At 52.2% G+C, this 21,346-nt stretch overlaps 1 protein-coding gene across 3 annotated transcripts in view; it reads left to right on the top strand.

The window, feature by feature from the left end:
* The window catches only part of LOC144937942 (prolyl 4-hydroxylase subunit alpha-1-like), a 54,807-nt gene that overhangs the window by 16,711 nt on the left and 16,750 nt on the right, over positions 1–21,346 (top strand). For all 3 annotated transcript variants that reach the window (XM_078865577.1, XM_078865575.1, XM_078865574.1), the window contains 7 exons: positions 648–744; positions 8,669–8,814; positions 9,944–10,081; positions 12,368–12,631; positions 13,802–14,040; positions 15,925–16,101; positions 19,548–19,618. In XM_078865577.1, the coding sequence (XP_078721703.1) occupies positions 648–744; positions 8,669–8,814; positions 9,944–10,081; positions 12,368–12,631; positions 13,802–14,040; positions 15,925–16,101; positions 19,548–19,618 (1,132 nt within the window). The remainder of the gene's footprint in view (positions 1–647; positions 745–8,668; positions 8,815–9,943; positions 10,082–12,367; positions 12,632–13,801; positions 14,041–15,924; positions 16,102–19,547; positions 19,619–21,346) is intronic.

The raw sequence follows: 21,346 nt of genomic DNA, 5'->3' as shown, positions 1-21,346 counted from the left end.
TGTAGAACAAAGGTAGACTTAAGAATAGGTTTTACCCTTTCTGGCAATAAAACAGGTGTTAAGATGTTCAAACACCAATTAGAAACCTCTTGAAAGGCATGTTTGCATAAACCACACTTACTCGTGGCAAAATATGCAAACACGTTAAAACCTACTCTGATCTTTCATCATTTTGGATACTGGCAAAAAGGTCCCATAAACCTCGACTTATTTCTCAGTCCGCCTCGGTCAGTCAATTCCTGTCAAATCCTGCCACCTGAACACGTGCCAAATCGCGGACTTGTTTGGGTCAAACCCAGACAGGTGGCAACCTCTTTCAAGGAGGGCCTTGCCAGCCATCATAAACAAACCACGTGTTCTTAAAATTACGATACCGGCCCAAAATCTCGCGGATAATCCTCCGATGACGGTTCTTCAGGGTGATGAAAAAAATAAGAATAGCCTTAACCCCTTTCTGGCAATAAAACAGGTGTGAAGATTTTCAAAACACCAAATAGACACTCCAATTGCAAGGCATCAATTCTGGATTAACCCCCACGTACTTGTGGCAAAACATGCAAGCAAACATGCACTGACGATATATTCGCATTGGCCTTGAAATCGATTCGTCGAGACTTTGACCGCGAGCTCCGCCTCGCTGTGTGCAGGTCACATGACCGACCTGCTGTACGTGGAGCAAGAGCTGCTCAGCTCGCTCGAAGAGCACATCGCCGAGCAAGAACTGCGGCTGCAGAGAGTGAAGCGGTACGTGTTTGTGAAGGGTTCATTATCGTGTTTTACTCGCCCCCACCCTTCCCGAGCAACGGAATAAACAAACGTTCGCATACATGTGTAGTAACGCTCACGACTCGTTCACACCGGAGTTGGAGGCACACTTGTTTATTTAACACCAACGTTGTGACATACACATTTGAGGGGGTATCGGCCCCCTCACCCGTCTATCTGAGGACACACCTCTCTAGCTAACCCTAGCCTGCCTCTGAGTCCTCCACTAATGGGCTAGGGGAGGCTATCTTGGCCCGACACTGGTCAGTCGGGCCCGGTACCCAGAGTCCAGACCAGCACTGGCTCTGGCTCTGGTACCACGCCACTGGCTCGAGCCTGCGCGGTCCTGATAAGGACGGCGTACCAGGGGGAGTCCAGGGCTCTATCTCAGACGTCTTCCGCCTCCTCTTCTTTAGCTAAACATCACTCCCGAGCCCTTCGATACAATCCCCTTTTATACCCAACCCCTCCCTGAGGGGTGGGGCCCCGGGGGATCATAACGACCGAATCGACCCCCCAGGGTGTCTGGCGCGGACGTCGCAGAGGGCACCTGCTTGTGCACACATGTAGCCCCGCCTACTGTGTTTGTTTACCATAGGCTGCCATGCATAACGGGCTCTCTCTCTAACACCCCTACATCACTCCCCCCCGCATAGCATGCAGCCGTCCCGGCTGCCAACATACAAAAATTTGACAATAAAGGTGCCTTCACCCCCTGACCGCGCGTGTGCCTCACTATTTTTTGAACAATAACAGGAACCAGAACAAGAACGCAACAACAAGATGAGAAACAACCCGACGCACCCCCCCGAATAAATACGAATTCCGTAAAAAAAACAGCTTATATACAACCAGCAGGGAACCCACCCCGCACACACAACAAACGGTGAACCCAGCATATGTACATCCGAGGAGCGGGAAACACACCATCCACACAACACCCAATAAACACAACAGCTATGTACACATTTTCCGGCCTCACAACAGTTTGCGCATTTTAGCGCGCGTCCTTGCAGCGGGCCCCTCACACGGGGTAACCCCGCGTGGCGGACCATCAGGTGGCGACTGTCCGTCTTGAGGTGAGCATTCCTCTGACTCCGCGTGACCCTCGGTATCCGCAGGAGGGGTGATCGGGCGTGAGCCCGTCACTCCTGATGCTCCTGAAGGTGGCACAGCCGGCAAGGCATCAGGTGAGAGCGACAGAGACGGACCCAGCAAGTCGGCCGACCCCCCACATGTTTGGCCACGCGCGTGTGAAGTGGGGTCGTGTACCGCAGCGAAGGGTTTTAATCTGGAGGGGTGCACGAACCATCGCCGCTTCCCCCACTTGATGCGCACGCACTGCGGACGTAACACCTCCACCACTTCCACAGGGCCCCGCCACGGCCGCACAAGTTTAGAGGAGGTTGCCAGTGGCACCTGGGGGCAGTGCAACCATGCCTTGTCCCCCGGCTTCCACTGCAGCATGTGCGCTCGACTCAATCTGAGGCGCTCATTTGCCTTCTGACGGAGGTCAGAGTTTTGCATTGCAGCATCCCGTGCCTCGGTCAATTTGTCCAGATTAAATTTAACGTGGTCAGCCAGATTAGTTTTTCCCTGCGGCACGGGGATCCGCAACTGGGCACGAACAGGCGGGTCTGGTTCTCGGCCGTACATGAGGTAAAAGGGAGAAAACCCCGTAGCCGCATGGGGTGCCATCCGGTACGCCGCCAAGACCCCCTGAATTTGTAGGTCCCAATCCGTTTGCGAGTCCGAAACTTGTTGTGATAACATGGACGAGATGGTGCGATGCAAACGTTCGACCATCCCGTCAGTTTGTGGGTGATATGGGGAGGTCCGAATTTTCTTTGTGCCCAGGAGATCGCAGACTTGTCTGAGTAGTTTACCGGAAAAATTTCTGCCCTGGTCGGTCAGCAGCCTCTCCGGAGCACCTTTGTCCAGGACATAACCCTGAACAAAGGCCTCCACGATGGCTGCTGCCGACTGGTTGGCCAAAGGCCAGGCCATAGGCCAGCGTGTAAAATACTCGACACCCGTCAACAAATATCTATTCCCTCTGGGGGTGGCGGGGAATGGTCCCAAAATGTCCAGAGCGACCAGCTCGTTTATCCTGGACACTTTGATCGATTGCAAGGGCGGGTTAGACTCCCGTGCCGGCGGTTTGCGTTGTGCACATTGAGGGCACGATCCCAACAAATCCCCCACATCCCTCGTCATGCCAGGCCAGTAAAAATCAAGTTGCAGCAAGGCGAGAGTCTTTTGGGTCCCCAGGTGTAGGAGGCGCTCATGAGCGGCCCATACCACCCTACCCCGCAACCCAGTAGGGACAACCAGCCGATGTCGACGTGACTTCCCGTCCCAATGCATTAGCAGACCTTGGCACCTTTCCCATGCGTCGGAACCACCACTTTTTCCCCCCGCCGCACCGCCAACGCGACGTCGCCACCCGAGGAGGGAGACATCCTCCATCTGGAGGCGCCCCCATTCAATGACGGGCAACCCCAACAGGGAATCTTTGCCCTGCTGTTCGATCGAATTAGGAACCATTGCATCGTCGTCGTTGGCGGCCGCCAAGACAGGTACCGATGTGTCCCCTGGAGGCCTGCAACGTCCAGACCCCAGGAGGCATGCACACTCGGAGGTGGTTGGCAAGCGTGACAGAGCGTCCGCGTTGGTGTGGCGAACGCCCTTACGGTATGTGGTTTGGAAATCGTAATCCTGGAGGACCTCCAACCATCGGGACAATTGTCCCGATGGCTGTTGAACCCTCAGGGCGTACTGCAGTGCCGCATGATCTGTGCGGACGGTGAAATGCCGACCGTACAGATATGGGCGATACTGTTGGACGAAATGGACAATTGCCAACAGTTCCCTACGGGTGACACAATACCGTTGCTCCGCTGGAGACAACACCCGACTGCCGTACGCAACCACATGTTCCACGCCGTCAACCACCTGGGAGAGCACGCCCCCAATACCCGTGTTGCTCGCATCGGTGTCGAGCAAGAACGGTTTTGAAAAATCAGGGTAAATCAGGGGAGGAGCGTTTACCAAAGCATCCCGAAGGGAGCAAAAAGCAGCCTCCTCCTCCTGACCCCAGCAAAACCGAACCCCTTTAGATGTTAAAGCATGTAGGGGTTTGGCGATAGTCGCAAAATTAGCGACGAAGCGTCTATAATACGACGCAAACCCAATAAAACTCCTAACCTCTCCCACTGAGGTGGGAGTCGGCCAGGAGCTTACACACTGCGTTTTGGCGGGATCGGTAGAAATACCTGAGCGCCCCACGATGTGCCCCAAATAACGCACCGACTCGCGTAACAAATGGCATTTTTGGGGCTTAAATTTCAAATTAGCAGCCCGCATCTTTAGGAAAACCGCCCGCAACCTCTGGAGATGTTCCTCAAAAGTTTTGCCAAAGACAATGACGTCATCCAAATAAATCAGGCACGACTCCCATTGCAATCCAGCCAAAACCAATTCCATCAACCGCTGGAAAGTTGCCGGCGCTGAGTGTAAGCCCATCGGCAACCGGTTGAATTGAAACAGGCCGTGCGGAGTACGGAAAGCAGTTTTAGGCTTTGAATGATCGTCCAGAGGAAGCTGCCAGAATCCCGAAAGTAAGTCCAATGTGGAGAAGAATCGCGCTCCCGCCAAGGCGTCAAGCGATTCGTCCATCCGTGGGAGCGGGTATGCGTCGGCAACCGTAATTTTATTAAGGCGCCGAAAGTCAACGCAAAACCGCAACGAACCGTCCTGCTTCTTAACCAGGACGATCGGCGCTCCCCAAGGGCTGTTGGAGGGAGAAATTATGTCGGCGGCTAGCATGTCATCAACAGCCGATTTGACATGGTCCTTTTCGGCGGGACTCAACCGAAAAGGATTTTGGCGTATTGGCGCGCTGTCACCCGTATCAATATGGTGACGCAGCAGATGAGTGCAGCCCAAATCGTATTTATCCCGACTGAAAACGTCGGAAAATTCCCTCAGTAGTGTCTTAAGACGTTGGCGCTCTAAATTTGACAGGTCCGTCGATCCCGCGCAAAGCGCCTCGAGCCACCCTTCATCGCTGTCTGAATGTGGTCGCGGTGCAGGGGCAGCGCCGACATGACTCGCGACGGGTTCCTCACAGGGCACCGGCGTTGCGTGAGCAAGCACGGTCCCCTGTGGGACCACCACCGTCTGCGAGCCCACATTGAGGACCGCGATGAAGGGTTCTCCATCCCCTCTCACTATGGTCTGGGCCGGGAGTAAATTAGGTCCACTGACCCCGGCCCTAGACGGTCCCAGCAAAACCCCTTGAGCCCCAATGCCCTTAGCGAAGGGCCGCCGAAGTCTCAAAGGAATTAACATTTGCGCCCCCGGAGGAACGCGCACCGTTCTATCTACGAACGCCGGCACCGTCGCGAACGCCGTCCGGCTCGTAGCGGGGGATGGCAAAAACGCCATGCGTCGGCCCGATGGGAGCTCAATGCATCCCTGGTCGATTAATATCCTAATCGGCATTTTGGCCAGGAAATCCGTCCCCAGCAGGCACGGAACCGCCAGCGAGGAGGAAACAAAAATCGGCCCAGATAATTTAATATCCCCGACACAAATTTGGGCTCGAATTTGTCCGATGATGCCAAGTGAACCCCCGTTAGCAGCAAAGAATGGCACATTAACAGGCATCAAAGGACGGCTCTGGGCAGGGAGAATGTTATAAATCAACTCCGAAATAATGGTCGCCGATGCTCCTGTATCGACCAGGATGCGCACCTCGACCCCATCGATGTGACCCACAACGGCCGACGACCCCGATGACGCGGCTACAACCCGATGGGCCAACACGGACCACTGGCTGGGTTCAATGTGAGTACCCAGAGCGGTGCGTGTTGGTGCCATGGTACGCGATATTTGCCCCCCCTTCGCTGCGGTGTTCGAGTGTGTGACGGGCGTGTGCGTGGGCCAAACATGAGGGGTGCCGCGACTCGCCGGATTATGATGGTGGAGCTTGTGACGAGGGCCGGCGTCCCGTTGAGGTGTCGTTCCGCGCTGCCGAGGAGAGCGGCACCCCGAGGCGACGTGGCCCCGGATGCCGCAGTTATAACAGCGTGGAAGCGCTGGTGGCGACGATGGACGTTGTAGACGGCTTGAACCGGCCCGGTCCTCCCGCGCTCCCGCTCCGTGCTGCCGTCGATGGTTGATGGCGCAAACCTCTTCCGCCGGGAGGGTGGCCGCAGCGACGGCGCGCCCGCTCGCCGCCTTGCTGGCCTTCCGTCGTTGAGAGGACAGGTTTGCGTGGAGGAGACGGGCCGCTTGGAGGGAGCACATCTCTGCATCGTCCTGTGCGACAATGACGATGTCTAAGTCGTCCGCCAGCAAAAGTATCTTCTCTGTCACTATGGCGTCGACACCCTCGTCATCCATTCGTGGAAAGGCCTCCTTCGCCAGTGCCAGGAGGCTTGTGCGGTACGCCAGGGGCGACTCCTTCGTCCCCCGCTGGCGATCGTAAAAGAGTTGGCGACAGTCCGATGGTGGACCATATACCGCCGACAGCACCTGCATCGCCTTCCGCAGCGTGGAGCGCCTCTCCTTCGAAGCCGATGTTAGAGTGGCGAGGGCGTCGCTGTCGAGAAGTGCTGGCAGCGCGCGGAGAGCCTCGGCGTCTGTCCACTGTGCCATCTCCTGGTGAGCGAGGAAGCGCCGCTGGAAGCCGCCCCAGTCGCCATCCTCGCCCACAAATTTCTTGAGTGGAGGTAGCCGCTGATGTAAGGCAGCGGCTGCAGAGGAAGAACGCACTCCCTCGTCCGCCTCACTGAACTCAGCGTCGGCACGAACCAGCGATGGCATCGCCGGTCGCACCCGTGGTGACGCGGCAGGCACTGTACTCCCGCCGTTGGACGCGATGCTTAGAGCGGCCACGCCCTCAACAGCAGCTGCGGCGATGGCGGGAGTTTCAAAATGTTGCTCCGTTGAAATGGCGGGAAGGCGCTGTGGTCGTTGGCTGCTGTCGCCTCGTGGCGGTCCCGCAGCCCCCAGCCGCGTGATGTTGTCGAGCATGGCGGCTGCGGCGTACAGCAGCTCGGCCAGCTTCGCGTGCGCCTGCCTCAGCCCCTCCGTCGACGGCTCCCCTTCCTCCAGCTGCTGTGGCGTGGATGCACCCAGCCCCGGCTGCTCGATGGCATCTTCAGCCATCTCGGGCCCTCCGACTGCAGCGGTGTCCTCCGCCCCTGGTACTCCGACTCGAGTCGTCCGGCGTGTATCCATGTTCGTACTTTGTTTCACTTCTGACGCCAGATGTAGTAACGCTCACGACTCGTTCACACCGGAGTTGGAGGCACACTTGTTTATTTAACACCAACGTTGTGACATACACATTTGAGGGGGTATCGGCCCCCTCACCCGTCTATCTGAGGACACACCTCTCTAGCTAACCCTAGCCTGCCTCTGAGTCCTCCACTAATGGGCTAGGGGAGGCTATCTTGGCCCGACACTGGTCAGTCGGGCCCGGTACCCAGAGTCCAGACCAGCACTGGCTCTGGCTCTGGTACCACGCCACTGGCTCGAGCCTGCGCGGTCCTGATAAGGACGGCGTACCAGGGGGAGTCCAGGGCTCTATCTCAGACGTCTTCCGCCTCCTCTTCTTTAGCTAAACATCACTCCCGAGCCCTTCGATACAATCCCCTTTTATACCCAACCCCTCCCTGAGGGGTGGGGCCCCGGGGGATCATAACGACCGAATCGACCCCCCAGGGTGTCTGGCGCGGACGTCGCAGAGGGCACCTGCTTGTGCACACATGTAGCCCCGCCTACTGTGTTTGTTTACCATAGGCTGCCATGCATAACGGGCTCTCTCTCTAACACCCCTACACATGTATTTTTCCACCCGGACCCATGTTACCGACATATTCCAATGTGTCCCTTTCTCAGTTTTTTTTGCGGTTCAGTTTGTTGTCCATCCCCCCCACACCGAAAGAGGTTCAACATATGTACGCACAGCCGGGGGATAAAGGGGAAGGGAGGGTGGCGGTGGAGAGGTGGTTTAGAAATTCTGCACTGAAGTTGACGACGCTGGCGGCAGCAAGGGGTTATTCCCTAATGGGGACAACATTTTTAGAAACTAGTCATTTCTCTTCTTGGTTCTTTCGGTAATGTCACGTAGAAGGGAAATAATAAAATAATAAAAATAACAATAAAACATAATAAAATACAATTCTCACGACGTTTCGGCCACAACGCAAGCAGCCGTCCACAGGTGACTTTACCGAAAGAACCAAGAAGATGAATCCCTGCAGTCACGAAAGCTTTAAATCGAAATTTAACTAGTCATTTGTTTCTTAACCCATAGCTAAAAGCTAAACTAAACTAGTTTTTTATTTACCAGATAAGGCCCACTGAACTATACAGCTCTTTTTCAGAAGCAACTTTGCCACAAAATGACAGCTCAACGAGAAGTGGCTGATCACGTGGACATTTATAGCAGCCAAAAGCTCTGAACGCGTGATGTTGATTCTCAATGTGGAGGGATAAACCTGGAGGATCCGGAGAAAAATCTACACGACCACTGGGAGAGCATATGAGATGCCCCAGCACTGTCAAAGAAAGGCAGTTGGAACAATGGTGCGAGGTAAATCCCCACCCCAGCCAGCCTCTATCCACCCAGCAGTTCAAACGTGTGCAGCACAGTCGATCGGCAGGTCGCGTGTGGTGCGTTAAAACGCGGCTTCTGCCGCATCTTCCAAATGTGGGTAAGTTTGTTGAACTTATTTCGCACCGTGCTAATCGGAGGTGGACAGGCGTGGAAGAGTAGGCCAAACTCCCTCTTGAGCAGCTGTCTAGAGCTCGTTCTGTTGGAGACCCCTTCCGCGAGCGGTGGCGTGAGCGGCCAAACCGCAGCGCGTTGGTCCTGCGTGCCTTGCAGGTGGAAGGAAATGAAAGAGGCGGAATCACACGTCGCCACTTCGGACCCCGAGGGCTTCTTGGGCAATCCCATCAACGCCTACCACACCATGCGCATGGGGCAGCGCTGGGCGGCGCTCGAGAACTTCCTGCAGGAGTCTGCAGAAGGTACCGGAGGATCTCCCTGGGCAAGGAGACGGGGGCTCTGCCTCGAGCTGGTTTGGGATTGCCGTTCGAGCGCCTGACTTGCCAACGTTGGGCCCGATCTCGTCAGATCTACGAAGCTCGGCAAGTAGCAAACGAGGCTCAAGCGCAGGCATGAGCCTCGTTTGGTGCTTGAATGGGACGCTGTCTGGGAATGCCACGTGTGTGTCGGCATGGACTGCAAGGTGGGCAGGAGAGGGCAGTACAGCGGTGGATTCTTGAATCTATCTTTGCAGAGTTTTGAGCGTCGCCCCTTGTAAGAGTGGGTTTTAGTTTTTTCTCTCCCGTTTTCTGCTCTATGCAGAATGCTCCTTAAAACGGATTTGCTTAGTCCGGCATCTCTACATAGGACCTGGCAAGGATTTCCTGGAAATAAAAATTATTATTTATATTGTGAGGGTTTTATATTATTATTATTATCACCGGCGATGTTCTAATTGTGATAGCGAGCTCGTGTGGAGACGGTGACACATCGTGGCGGCTTGGTAACAGTCAGTAGAGCGCTGCCAGTACTTGCTGTGGTGAGTTTCTACTGTGCGGTGTGTGGTTGACTGTGTGGTGTGGTCTGGATGACCGTGCTGTGCGCTTGACCGTGCTGTGTGATTGACCGTGCTGTGTGATTGACGTGCTGTGTGATTGACGTGCAGTGTTTTTGACCGTGATATGTGGTGTGGTTGACCGTACTGTGTGATTGACGTTCTGTGCGCTTGACCGTGCTGTGTGGTGCGGTTGTCCGAGCTGTGCGGTGCGGTTGACCGAGCAGTGTGGTTGACTGTGTGGTCTGGATGACCGTGTGGTTGACCGTGATATGTGTTATGGTTGACGTGCCATGTGGTTGACCGTGCCATGTGGTTGACTGAGCAGTGTGGTTGACTGTGTGGTCTGGATGACCGTGTGGTTGACCGTGATATGTGGGGTGGTTGACGTGCTGTGCGCTTGTCCATGCTGTGCGGTGCGGTTGACCGAGCAGTGTGGTTGACTGTGTGGTCTGGATGACCGTGCGCTTGACCGTGCTGTGCGGTGCGCTTGACCGTGCCGTGTGCCACCGTGCCTCACCGTGCCTCACCGTGCCTCACCGTGCCTCACCGTGCAGGCTTCGTGTCGCGGCTGGCCGAGCGGAGGGCGCTCTTCCCCAGCGATGAGGACCGTGTCGGGGCGGCGCGTGCGCTGCTGCGCCTGCAGGAGACCTACGCGCTCGACGCCGTGCTGCTGGCCTCGGGGAAACTGCCCGGTGAGTCCGGTCGCTCCGACCGCAGCTGCGCCCGGCACCGGAATGTTTCCTGTTCAGAGAAGACGAAGACCCAGCACACAAAGAGCTCGTGCCGATGCCGAACTGTGCACGTTGTTTGTTGAACTTCTTTCGCGCACCGTACGTGGCCAACCGCGCTAATCGGAGGTGCGGGGGGGGGGGGAAGAAAACAAACTAAAAACAAAAATCTATTCTAAAGAAATTAGATTTCAGTCTAGATTGGAAATTCCATAGCTCCAGTGGCTTCCTAATATCAGAAGGAAGAGCCTAGCTAGGCTGTGTGCGTTTTATAACGCTTTCCACCCACCTAAGTTTTAAAGTGTTCATGCGTGAGCTGTGATTGTCCGTCCATAACTTGGTGGGGGGCGGGGGCACTACAACTCTTGTAGTGATATAATCCAATAACAATGATACTTTAGTGGAAAATCGCGTTATCCTTGGGGACTTTATCCTTTTGAAAACCGATAAAAAAAAGAATCAAGTGTTGCCCAAAAGTTGTAGACTGAATCCAGAGAAAGAAAGGCGACTGTAATGGCAAAGGACTCTCCGAGGGTCTTTACCCATGGCACCCAAACCTGTCAACCCACACGGTTTACCCAGTATTCTTGTACAGGGAAATTGAGTTTTCAGGTCTACACGGCGTTCAGCCGTTTCAATACGGACACATTTTTTTGTCTATTTGTTTGTGTTTCTCCCTTGTGATGGGACTTTTTAGGATGAACGTTGAGATGTATAAGGGCACGGGGTGACCAATAAGGTCTGAATTGGTCTGTAATGAGGTAGGGCACTGATAAGGGGTTGACAGGTATGTGCACCTGGCAGTTCACCAGCATTCATTGAGACGCTGCGTGTGTGCTTGTACTTGACGCTGCTGAAATGATGCACTCCTAGAAGGCTGTGGGCCGACGGAGGGTTGTGTAAGATTTACTCTTTTTGATAATAGGGTTTTCCCCTTTTTTCTGGCAACAAAACAGCTGTGTTAAGATGTTAAAACACCAAACTGAAACCTTTTGCAAGGAATCATGTCTACATTAACCACAATTCTTGTGGTCAGAATGCAAACAAAAAACATACTCTGATAATATTTGCATTGTCCTTGAAACTGATTGGTCCACACCAGCGACAGCTTTCTTTGAGCCTCGTCTCAAAACGGTGTTAGACCAGAGGACGCCAAAAGGCGAGCACAGCACAAAGACAATGCACTATCAGAGTAATGAGAGCTCGGGGTGAGCATCTACATTATGGGACCTCCTTTGCCAGTACCAAAATATGAGAATAGAGTTTTCCCCTTTTTTCTTGCAACAGTTTGGTGTTTTAACATCTCAACACCTGTTTTGTTGCCAAAGAAAAATGGGAAAAACCTTTTATCATATTTTGGTACTGGCAAAGGAGGTCCCATGATTTACTCTTTTTGTTTAAAGATCTCTTTTGTTGTAGGTATCCTCCACAGCGACGATCGTGATTATTTCTAGTTTGTAAATGTTGTTCTAAGGGGCGTGCAATTTTCCCTCACGACCAAACTTATCAGGGAAGCCAATGAGTTAACTCGGTTCACTCATTACATATACATGTAAAAAACTATTCACTTTTTTGAAATTTGTTTGACTACAGTCTCTGATAACGTTGCTTAGTGTTCTATGACTGCTTAATTCTAAACTAAACAAATTTTTTTCTATGAAACAATGTTTTTTTATTTTACCAGGTAAGGCCCACTGAGCTGTACATCTCTTTTGCAAAATCAACCTGGCCACTAATGATAGCTCGACGAAGTGGCTTATCACGTGGACATGAATAGCAGCCAAATACTCGAAATGCATGTTTCTAAATGTGGAGGGAAAAACCGGAAGAACTCAAAGAAAAATCCACACGACCACGAAGAGAGAAACACGCAAACTTCAAATATACAGGGGTCAGGGTCGGGATAGAACACACGACCTCCTGCATACCACTTAATCACATATTCACTTTAAGATGTTTTTTGTTCATGTTTTTTGTTTGTTGCGGTTGCACCCGATTCAAGAGCCGAATGGCTCACAGGGCTATACCTAATTAATGAACTTGAACTTGAATTCTAGATTTGAAGCTTTCGTGACTGCAAGGATTCATACTCTTAGTTCTTTCGGTGAACTTGAACCACGGCGAGAGAGTTAACAGGCAGTCTCATTAATATCGTCTCATCGTGCTATACGATATCCTATCGACATCGCCGCGCTGTGGTAGGTCTTTGCAGTCATCGTCGGCCACCCATCCCGGTCTCTCCTGCCGCAGGCGTCCCGCTTGTCTCGGCCTCCGCTCTCTCCGCCGACGACTGCTTCTCGCTGGGCCGCCTCGCCTACTCGGAGGGCCGCTACGCCCGCGCCGAGCCGTGGCTGAGCCACGCCCTGAGGCAGCTGGACGCCGGGGCCCGGGAGGGAGTGGGGGACGAGGGCACGGTGGGAGCTTCGGACGTCCTCGACTACCTGAGCTACTCCGTGTACCAGCTCGGCGACGTGCAGAGAGCGCTGAACCTCACGCGGAGGCTCGCCACGCTCGGTACGCGAGCCCTGGCGTCCGTGGCGACGCAACCCCTTGCGCGGCGACTACCGAGAGGCCCATATACTCGCACGGAGACACCCACAGCAGTTTCACACAGTTACCCACAGACTCACAAGGAGACTCGCAGGCTCACACAGAGATCCACAGATTCATGTTGAGATTCACAGCCTCACACAGTTACCCACAGACTCACAAGGAGACTCGTAGGCCCACACAGTTACCCACAGACTCACAAGGAGACTCGCAGGCTCACACAGAGATCTACAGACTCACAAGGAGACCCACAGGCTCACATACAGATCCACAGATTCATGTTGAGACTCACAGCCTCACAGAGAAACCCATAGACTCACACAGACACCCATAGCCCCACACAGTTACCCACATACTCAGAAGAAGAAGACTCACAGGCTCCCATATATTCACACAGCGACCAATAGACTTCTCCTCGTGACCCAAAGACTCACCCAGAAACCCATTGGCTCACCTCCACATATTCAGCATGGAAAGTGCAGCCGTACATTGTGTGTGCAGCATCCTCCTGTACTGGATGGCACAGGGGAGTGCGTCGCACCTGCATCTGTTAATCTGGCTGCACGGGCACCGTGGGAGGTCACAGCCGGTAGCTGCTGGGGTCAAATGCAGCGGCATTCCCATCGCCGCTTACCCGGAGGTTGCCCATGGGTGTAAAACCGGATTTGCAACTCGCGTACCGAATCCATGCAGGTCCCGTTACTGTGGCCCTCGATGAGGAACGATTTCAGCGAATTACCTTCTCATGCCGGTACTGGGCGTAAAGGCCTCCTGCAGAGGGCAACGTTGGCCTACTCTTGCAGACTGGACAGACATCTTGGAGGAGGAGTGATTACTCACGCGCGTTGAGGAGAACGATCTCCCGACTGACCGTTTCACCGCACCCACGTCGCATCCACTCTGTGTCCAAACCACCACGCTGCCAGATCACAACACTGCAACTATTTTTGCATCTGTCCGGGCACTGCTCCACTTTGCAATAATTCTCTCCCATCGCCATTATAAACGTCGCTCACCTCGACATACGTGATAACTTTTTGCCCATTACAACTTTCATGGCGCTGTACGTTCTCTCCGTATGTTGCGTGTCATTCCTCGCCGTTTTGCCATCGGTGGCCATGACGTTTCTCCCAGACCCCGACCACCCACGAGCGCAGTCCAACCTGCACTTCTTCGAGTACGAGATGGCGCAGGCCGCGGCCGCGGACGAGGTGACGGCGGATGACGAGACGGAAGGGGAAGTTGCCGACGACGACGACGAGGAGGAGAACGCGACGGTCCCCGACGGCGTGGAGGGCCACCCCAAGGGCGACGGCTACTTCTCGGAGAAGGAAGAGTACGAGCTGCTGTGCCGCAGCGCCAGCGGCCTCATGGTAGGGGTCGCGAGGCCTCACGTGAAGGGCCCCCGCCGCCCCGCGCCGGAGGGTTGCGGCTGCGGCCTCTGTCATCGGTCCGCTTTTTGTCTTTAGGCCGGTGACCTTCGCTAGTTTTCAGAGGTGGGCGGCGGGGGGGCGCTTTCGCCGATAAGAAATCGTCAGTGTGAGGCCGCCACGCCGCCTGCAAGGGCTCTCTTCACATTTGTGTATTGTCAGGGGCCGCTCGAAAGGCCACCATCGGCCGCAAGTGGCCCGCGGGCCTTGCAATGAAGAACAATGCTTATGGGTGCATGCGAGTAGTGAATTGGTTTGGGATTTTGTCGATTTCAATATTTGTCAGTTTTATCCCGGCCGTGCTATTGGTGTCATGTCATGAGACCGAGAATCCATTATTCGAGATGAAGAAAGCATTCTTTGGTTTCATGGCCGGCAGACGTGGATATTATATCGAAGACTACATCTGAGATGTCTTCAAGTGACATCTGAGCCATCCAGTAGGGGGCAGCACGTTCCTAGCTGCCCTGCCACAAAGCGTTGGTGGCATGATAGCTATCAAAGCAATTCTGACTCCTTCTGGCTAAAATTTATCCAGAATTAGCGCAGAACCAAATGTATTAGTGACGTTTTCTTGGTGCACTCTTCGTGCACTGTTCACAGATCCTCAACTCGCTACACACGTGAGCTTGATTTAATCAAGGGCGGCTGTCTGGATTGCCAATCCATGATCTCAGAGGTGCCAGGTCATCACTCTGACGTCTGAGCCACCCAGCCACCTCAGTTTTTGGGAATTTATCACTGTGTAGTGTCGCCCGCAGGGATTTGCGACACGGATTGAGTTGTTTGACTGTTGCTCCACGGGTCTTGATTCTACAACTTATGAACACCACACTGTCTGGGTCCATGTCTCGAGCTGTGTCAGGCTGTGGGGCGGTGGTGATGTTTGCCCAAAGGCGACGGGAGAAGTGGAAGCTGCTTTGCGGCTGAGTGCTTTGCACGCTGTCAATGCGCTCCTTCATTGCTCGGCAGAACGTGACACGAACGCTCACCAACGCCCCAGGTCCGTGTCGGCCCACGAGGTCGGGTCCACAGCAACACGGCTTGTAAAATCGGCAACAGAGCAGGCAAAGTCTCGTGAAGACACATTTTGGTGACTTTGCCAAAGTCAGGGAGTTAGGAAGGAAAAAACAATATCTGGAGTTATGAAAGTGCGACAACATTTGTTTACTCATATTAAAGGTTTTTGGGTTAGATTGCGTAAGTATAAATGTGCGTAACCCTCCACCACCCGTCACAGCCAGTAAGGTATGTCACGTACACCAACCGTGCCAGTTAGTTACTATTTCAGCCCACCGGTGTGTTGAAGAGTAAATCCACAAAACTCGCAAAACTTGGGCGTTCACCCCAGAACTGCATTTCTGCCAACAAATGCCTGCCTCTGCTCCTGATGGAGCTCTCCGCTGCCCGTAGCTTCCAGGCCACACGGCGGTTCCTAAATTTGCTCCAATTTCAGGTTAACTTGGCACACATTCAGTCGGCACCAGAGGTCGCAACTGGGTACCCGATACCCGTACCCTACCCGATACCCGGCTACCCGTACCCGGCCAGGTACGGGTACCCATTTGCGACCCTGGTGCAGCCGGGTACGGGTACGGGTAGGCCGTGAGTCACTGGTGAGTAACCGTTTGTCACTCATTTCGGGTAGGGTACGGGTAGGTAACGGGTACCTGTTTGCGACCTCTGGTCGGCACAAAGATGTGACTTGTTTGTAATAATAACAATAACTTACAATCCTTTGCCAATCCACTGCTGGATGGAGCCCCCCCCCCCTCCCACACCGTGTTGGTCACGGTAGTTGTTTGACCGTACCTTTCCCCACCGCAGACCCCGCGCCGGCAGAGACGCCTCTCGTGCCGCTACTGGGACGGGCGGCGCCACCCGCTGCTCGTCCTCGCGCCGCTCATGGAGGAGGACGAGTGGGACCGACCCCGGATCGTCCGCTACCACGACATCGTCTCCGACGAGGAGATCCGCCACGTGAAGGAGCTCGCCAAGCCCCGGGTGAGCCGTCTCTGCCGCCCGTCGCACAGCGGATTGTGGACGCCGCCCCCCCGCGGCCGTGTCACGTCCCCCCGGCTTGTGCCAACGGGGATGGGTGAAGCCGATTGATGTGTGTGCACATACATTAGTAATCCGAATAGGCTTGTACCCTTTCTGGCAATAAAACAGGTGTTGAGGTGTACGTACGGGTCAAACCCAGACAGGTGGCAACCGTTTTCACGGAGGGCCTTGCCAGCTATCATTTGGTTCTTTATTAACACGCCACGTGTCCTTAAAATTACGATACCAGCCCAAAATCCTCCGACGGTACATCGAGATGATGAACAAAAATCAGAATAGGCTTTACACTCTCTGGAAATAGATACCTTTGCAAAGGCGTCAAGTCTGCATTAACCACACACACTTGCGGCAAAGCATGCAAACAGACACGCTCTGGTAATATTGGCGTTGTCTTTGAAGCTGATTGGCCTACACCAGAGACAGACTTCTTTATGGCCGTGTCTCACCAGTCTTTGACCAGAGAACGCCGAAAGGTGAGCAGTACAAAGACAAATGCACGCTTTGCCACAAAGTACGCGTGGTTCAACTGTTTTATCAACGCATGACGTAGGGGGTTATTTGACCATACTTCCCTACGCTGATCAGCGTGAGTTGGGGCAAGTGGGGAGGATAAATATGGCAGCATAGTAGTACAGTACAACAATGCAATGCTGTCTGCTGCCCACCATGTAACTTCGCAGCCTATAACATCTGGTTCTATGCACGCTGCATCACCCATTAAAGCACTGTCCAGGTTCAACCCTACTTCGCGTCTGAGATCTGGTGAGATTGGGTACATTCTGGGTGAATTGGTCGCAGGGGCATCTTGAAATGACATTTATCTCAATCAAAAGTATTTTTACCACACTGATTTTAAATGATTGTATCTAAAATGTGTGTTATGAACTGTGCTCATCTTCAGTGAAATCCATAATCAACGTTTTTGGGTTTAGATCGCGTTATTTATAAATGTGTCGTAACCCTCCACCACCCGACACGGCCAATCAGTAAAAATGTGTCACGTTGACAAAAGACAAATAGTTCACTGCTTTAGCCCACCGGTGTGTTGAAGCCACAACATTTACAATTTGAGTACGACGTTTCGCTGGTAATTGCATCCAGCATCATCGGGCAATTCGCCAGAATGGTGAATTGCCCGATGGAGTAAGATCCACATTCTTACGGCAGGGGCCATGCTCCACTGAGGGCAACCACTGATTACTGCTCACACAGCAGTACTCACTTTGTTGACCCTTTTAGGATGATGGGCTGAGGTGGCACATGACCCTGATACAAACCTGAAAGCGCATGGTTGTGAGCAAAGCACTCTAACCACAGCACCATCTGGCCGGTTAAAGTCTAACGCCCCATTTGACATGACATACCGGCTTGATCGATATTAATTACTGGCTAAATCGATATTAAATACTGGCTAAATGTATTCAAACGTAACATCGATTTTTTTCTCTCTCCAAGATTGTGATTGGTCACTGCTGACGCATGATGTAAAAATGTGGATTTTCTTTTTAAAAAGTGGAAACCCCCAGTTTTTATCGGAACTGACTTGTCATCCAGTGAAATATGAACAAATAGCACAACACTACAAAAACTTTCTTGGGGGAGTTTCCAAAACACTTAGTGCCAGCTCCCCCTGTACAGATGTTGTTCATGCTGATGCTTTAATCATTTCGTGGCTGACAAGTTACCCATTCTGCATACTTTTCTGAGAACGAGTTCCATAAATGACGGGTTAAAATGGATTACGGAATCGGAGTGGCAAAAACACGATTGACCCTTTTTTTTTGCTGCGGAGAAATCGCATTGATTTTAAACTCAACTCATTTTTAAATGCCTCTGTTTGGTTTCACTCGCGATTAGCACGGTTGGCTACGTACAGTGCTAAAGAAGTTTAGCACACGTGCGTACAGTCGTGACAATTTGGCAACGGACAAAATGAAACTGTTGGGGTGAAGCTCGCACGGGAACACAACATCATGAACGTGAGGTCAGCAGCTCTCGATGGGCAAACCCACGGGGGGCTCGTCATTTGTTAACCCATTCCATGCCGATTCGATTCAAGAATCGATGTCGTTTTTATCTCATTTGCGATGTGTGCCTCATATCTTCAGGCGATTGTTTTTTGTCATGCTATGCTAAAGGTACATTACAGTTGAAATTTGCAAATCGTCATCATTATCTGTCACTACACCGCTGGATGAAGGCCTCCCCACTCCGTTGGCACCCCCTTCACGGCCCCGCGATGCCGTGAGCCATCTCGCTCCTACGCCAGAACTGATCTCACGAGCCGCACTCTGCTTTTGGCTGCCATTCTGTCACCAGTCTCGTCCATCAGCCGTCATCAACGTTTGCTGTTATGTGTCCTGCCCAACCCCACTTATATTTAACTTGACAGTCAAAATGAACGCTCTCCGATTTGTCTTTTTGCCCAGACCCACGTTGGGCCCCTTTCTATCTTGGCATAATCCTACGAGCATGCCCCCTTCTTACGCTCCGTTGCAAACCTTTCCGCGATTGTTCCATTTTCTTTGTCACCATCGTCCACTTTTCTGATCCATTCAACGATAACAAGTTTGCACACTGTTTTCATACATTGTCAATAATTGATTGTAAGATGTTGAACTTGATGCATGTTTGACTTGATGATGATGACGATCCTGAGCCTCACAAATCAATTTTAATTAATACATTGCTAAATGCCCGGGAGTCATATAATAAGCCGCAGAAAGTGCATCTGATTATTGCAATACATTGGCAGATCGGCATGGAAAATCGGTTTTCCAAACTGGGTGTAAAAGGTTTGAAGCTTTCGTGACTGCAAGGATTCATATTCTTAGGTTTTTTCGGTGAAGTCACGTAGGTAAAAATTTTAAATTTAAATTAATAAAAGTAAAATTAAAATAAAAAATAATAAAAAATAAAAATCACGACGTTTCGGAAAAAACCTAAGAATATGGGTGTAAAAGGGTTCATCATCGTCAGCAATCGTCGATACCAGGGCTCGACAACCAAAATAACATGAAGAGCCATTTTTTTTTCATTCCGTAAAAAAACCACCAACCAATATTAGAAAAGCCGCAATGCACTGTGGCTGTGAATACGAGACGGTGGGTCCTCTATAAACAACGGTCACGTGGCAGTCCTTAAAGAGGTTGCCGAACCCTGGTCTATAGAGTGTTCTTCATCTGCAGACGACCGAGTGGTCTGGTACTAACTGTGTGTGCATGTCGACAATCCGTGTCACAATCCCTCCTTGCCCCCCACCACCACCACCACCACCACTTCGACATGGCCGCGCCTCTTTGATGCATCGCCTCTCCCCATCGCTTCCCCTCCTTGCCGCCACCGCTCGCTGCCCTTCTCTCCTCGGCCCTGTCCGTGACGGACAGCTGAAGAGGGCCACAGTGAGGAACCCACTGAGTGGGCAGCTAGAGACAGCCGGATACCGGGTGAGCAAGAGGTAAGCTGGAGGTCACGGTAAGCCCCCCCCCCCCATTCCCCCTTTTGCTACCTCAATCCCAGCCGCCACCTTCTCTTCCCGTCGAAGCAAAATTTTCAGGGCCGCTACCCTCCACAGCAATTCATCTCTGGCTTCGCCCGCCTCCCACAATCCCCTTGATGCTAATGACAGGTGATATGTAGTCGTTTAAGATATCGTGACAAAATTAATCACGCTTTTCCTGCTTTGCTTTGAACGTAGCAAAGCAGGTTTAGTGGCGATGTCCTGTTAATAATGTCACTTGGTGTTGTGGTGCTTTCAAATGTTCTTGGTTTCCCGGTCAGTCTTTCCCACCACTTTCATAACGAGCTATATTATTTTAAGAGTTTTGGCTGATGTTTATGAGGAGGGTGAGAGCCCATTGAGATTATACGTCTCTCTTTCAAGGGAGACCTGGGATTAAACACAGGAAATGTGATCGTAATTACACAACAAGAAACCACGAGGAACAAAAACATTGCAAACAGTAATTCGAGGCTATTCAGGTAATAATAGGTCTGAGCAATTCCAAAAATAACAACAGATTAACGTAATGATCTTAATTCTTCAAGAAAACAAATGTATTGCGCGTTACTTAAAATATTTTAAACGGCACCAATGTGGCATTTTAGTCGTGTTGTTTTCGTTTCAAACGCCTAATTTATTTTTTCAAATAATTATTTATTTTTTCAAGTAACAAACTTGAAAAATCCCTCTTTTTTCTTCCGACGACCGCGTAATGCTTCCCCGTTCCGCTGAAGCTCAACCCGTTTGATCTCGGTGGAGAGAAATAGAGAAACAAATAACTTTACCGATCAGTATCTGAGAAATGAAGTGGTGGGCCTGGAATCAGGGGGCACTTGTGGGAGGCGAGCAGGGAGGCAAGGGAGTGACACGAGACAGGAGGGCAGCAGCTGAGGTTGTCGATTTGTGATTGGTGTCATCCTGGCGAGGGGAGCGAGGGAGAGGTGTCAGGTAGAGGTGGGTTGGGGGGGGGGGTTGCTGGGGGCGGCTTCTGATTGGTTACTGTTCCCGCAGCTCAGTCGAGCGACAGTCTTCCACCCAATCACGGGGGAGCTGAGAACGACGAACAATCGAATCAGCAAAAGGTGGGTGACGGAACACGTGGGAATTGATGGACTCCGCATTTTGCGAGGATTTTGTCGCTCAACGCCCGTGGTAATGGCTACCTGTTTGGGGAATATCCAGAAATTGGCTTTGAAGATCCTGCGACGTGATGGTTCGCACGTTCGGGCCGTTGTTGTGCCGTTGGTGTCGCGACCTGAATCCTGACCTGAAAATTAGCCGCATTTTCCGGCGAGTTGCTTGCATGAATCGCGAAAAAACCCCTACTATTTACACAAATGCTTGAACTCATAACGGTCTTCCCTTTCAAGGGATGTGGTGATTCTCAATGGGCTCTCACTTGAAACAAAACATGCACTTCAGGCGTTCCAAATTGCATTTCTTAATTGAAATAATGATCAAGGATTGCAAAACATATACACGCAGTCGTGCATGATTAGCAATGCAGGAATCTGATCATCTTTTTTCAGGTCTACCCAGCATTGTTTTTCTTCAGTTTCGGCAAACGTCAGGTTGCTACATGCGATGTGTTAACCGGTAATTTAAAAAAAGTACTACCCTTTGTCGATCCACTGCTGGATGAGTGCACTCCCCAACGCTATCCATCACGGCCGTTGGCCCACT

Source organism: Lampetra fluviatilis, chromosome 20 (assembly GCF_964198595.1).
Source record: "Lampetra fluviatilis chromosome 20, kcLamFluv1.1, whole genome shotgun sequence".
In the NCBI taxonomy this organism is placed as follows: domain Eukaryota; kingdom Metazoa; phylum Chordata; class Hyperoartia; order Petromyzontiformes; family Petromyzontidae; genus Lampetra; species Lampetra fluviatilis.
This window is presented reverse-complemented; position numbering and strand designations above follow the sequence as displayed.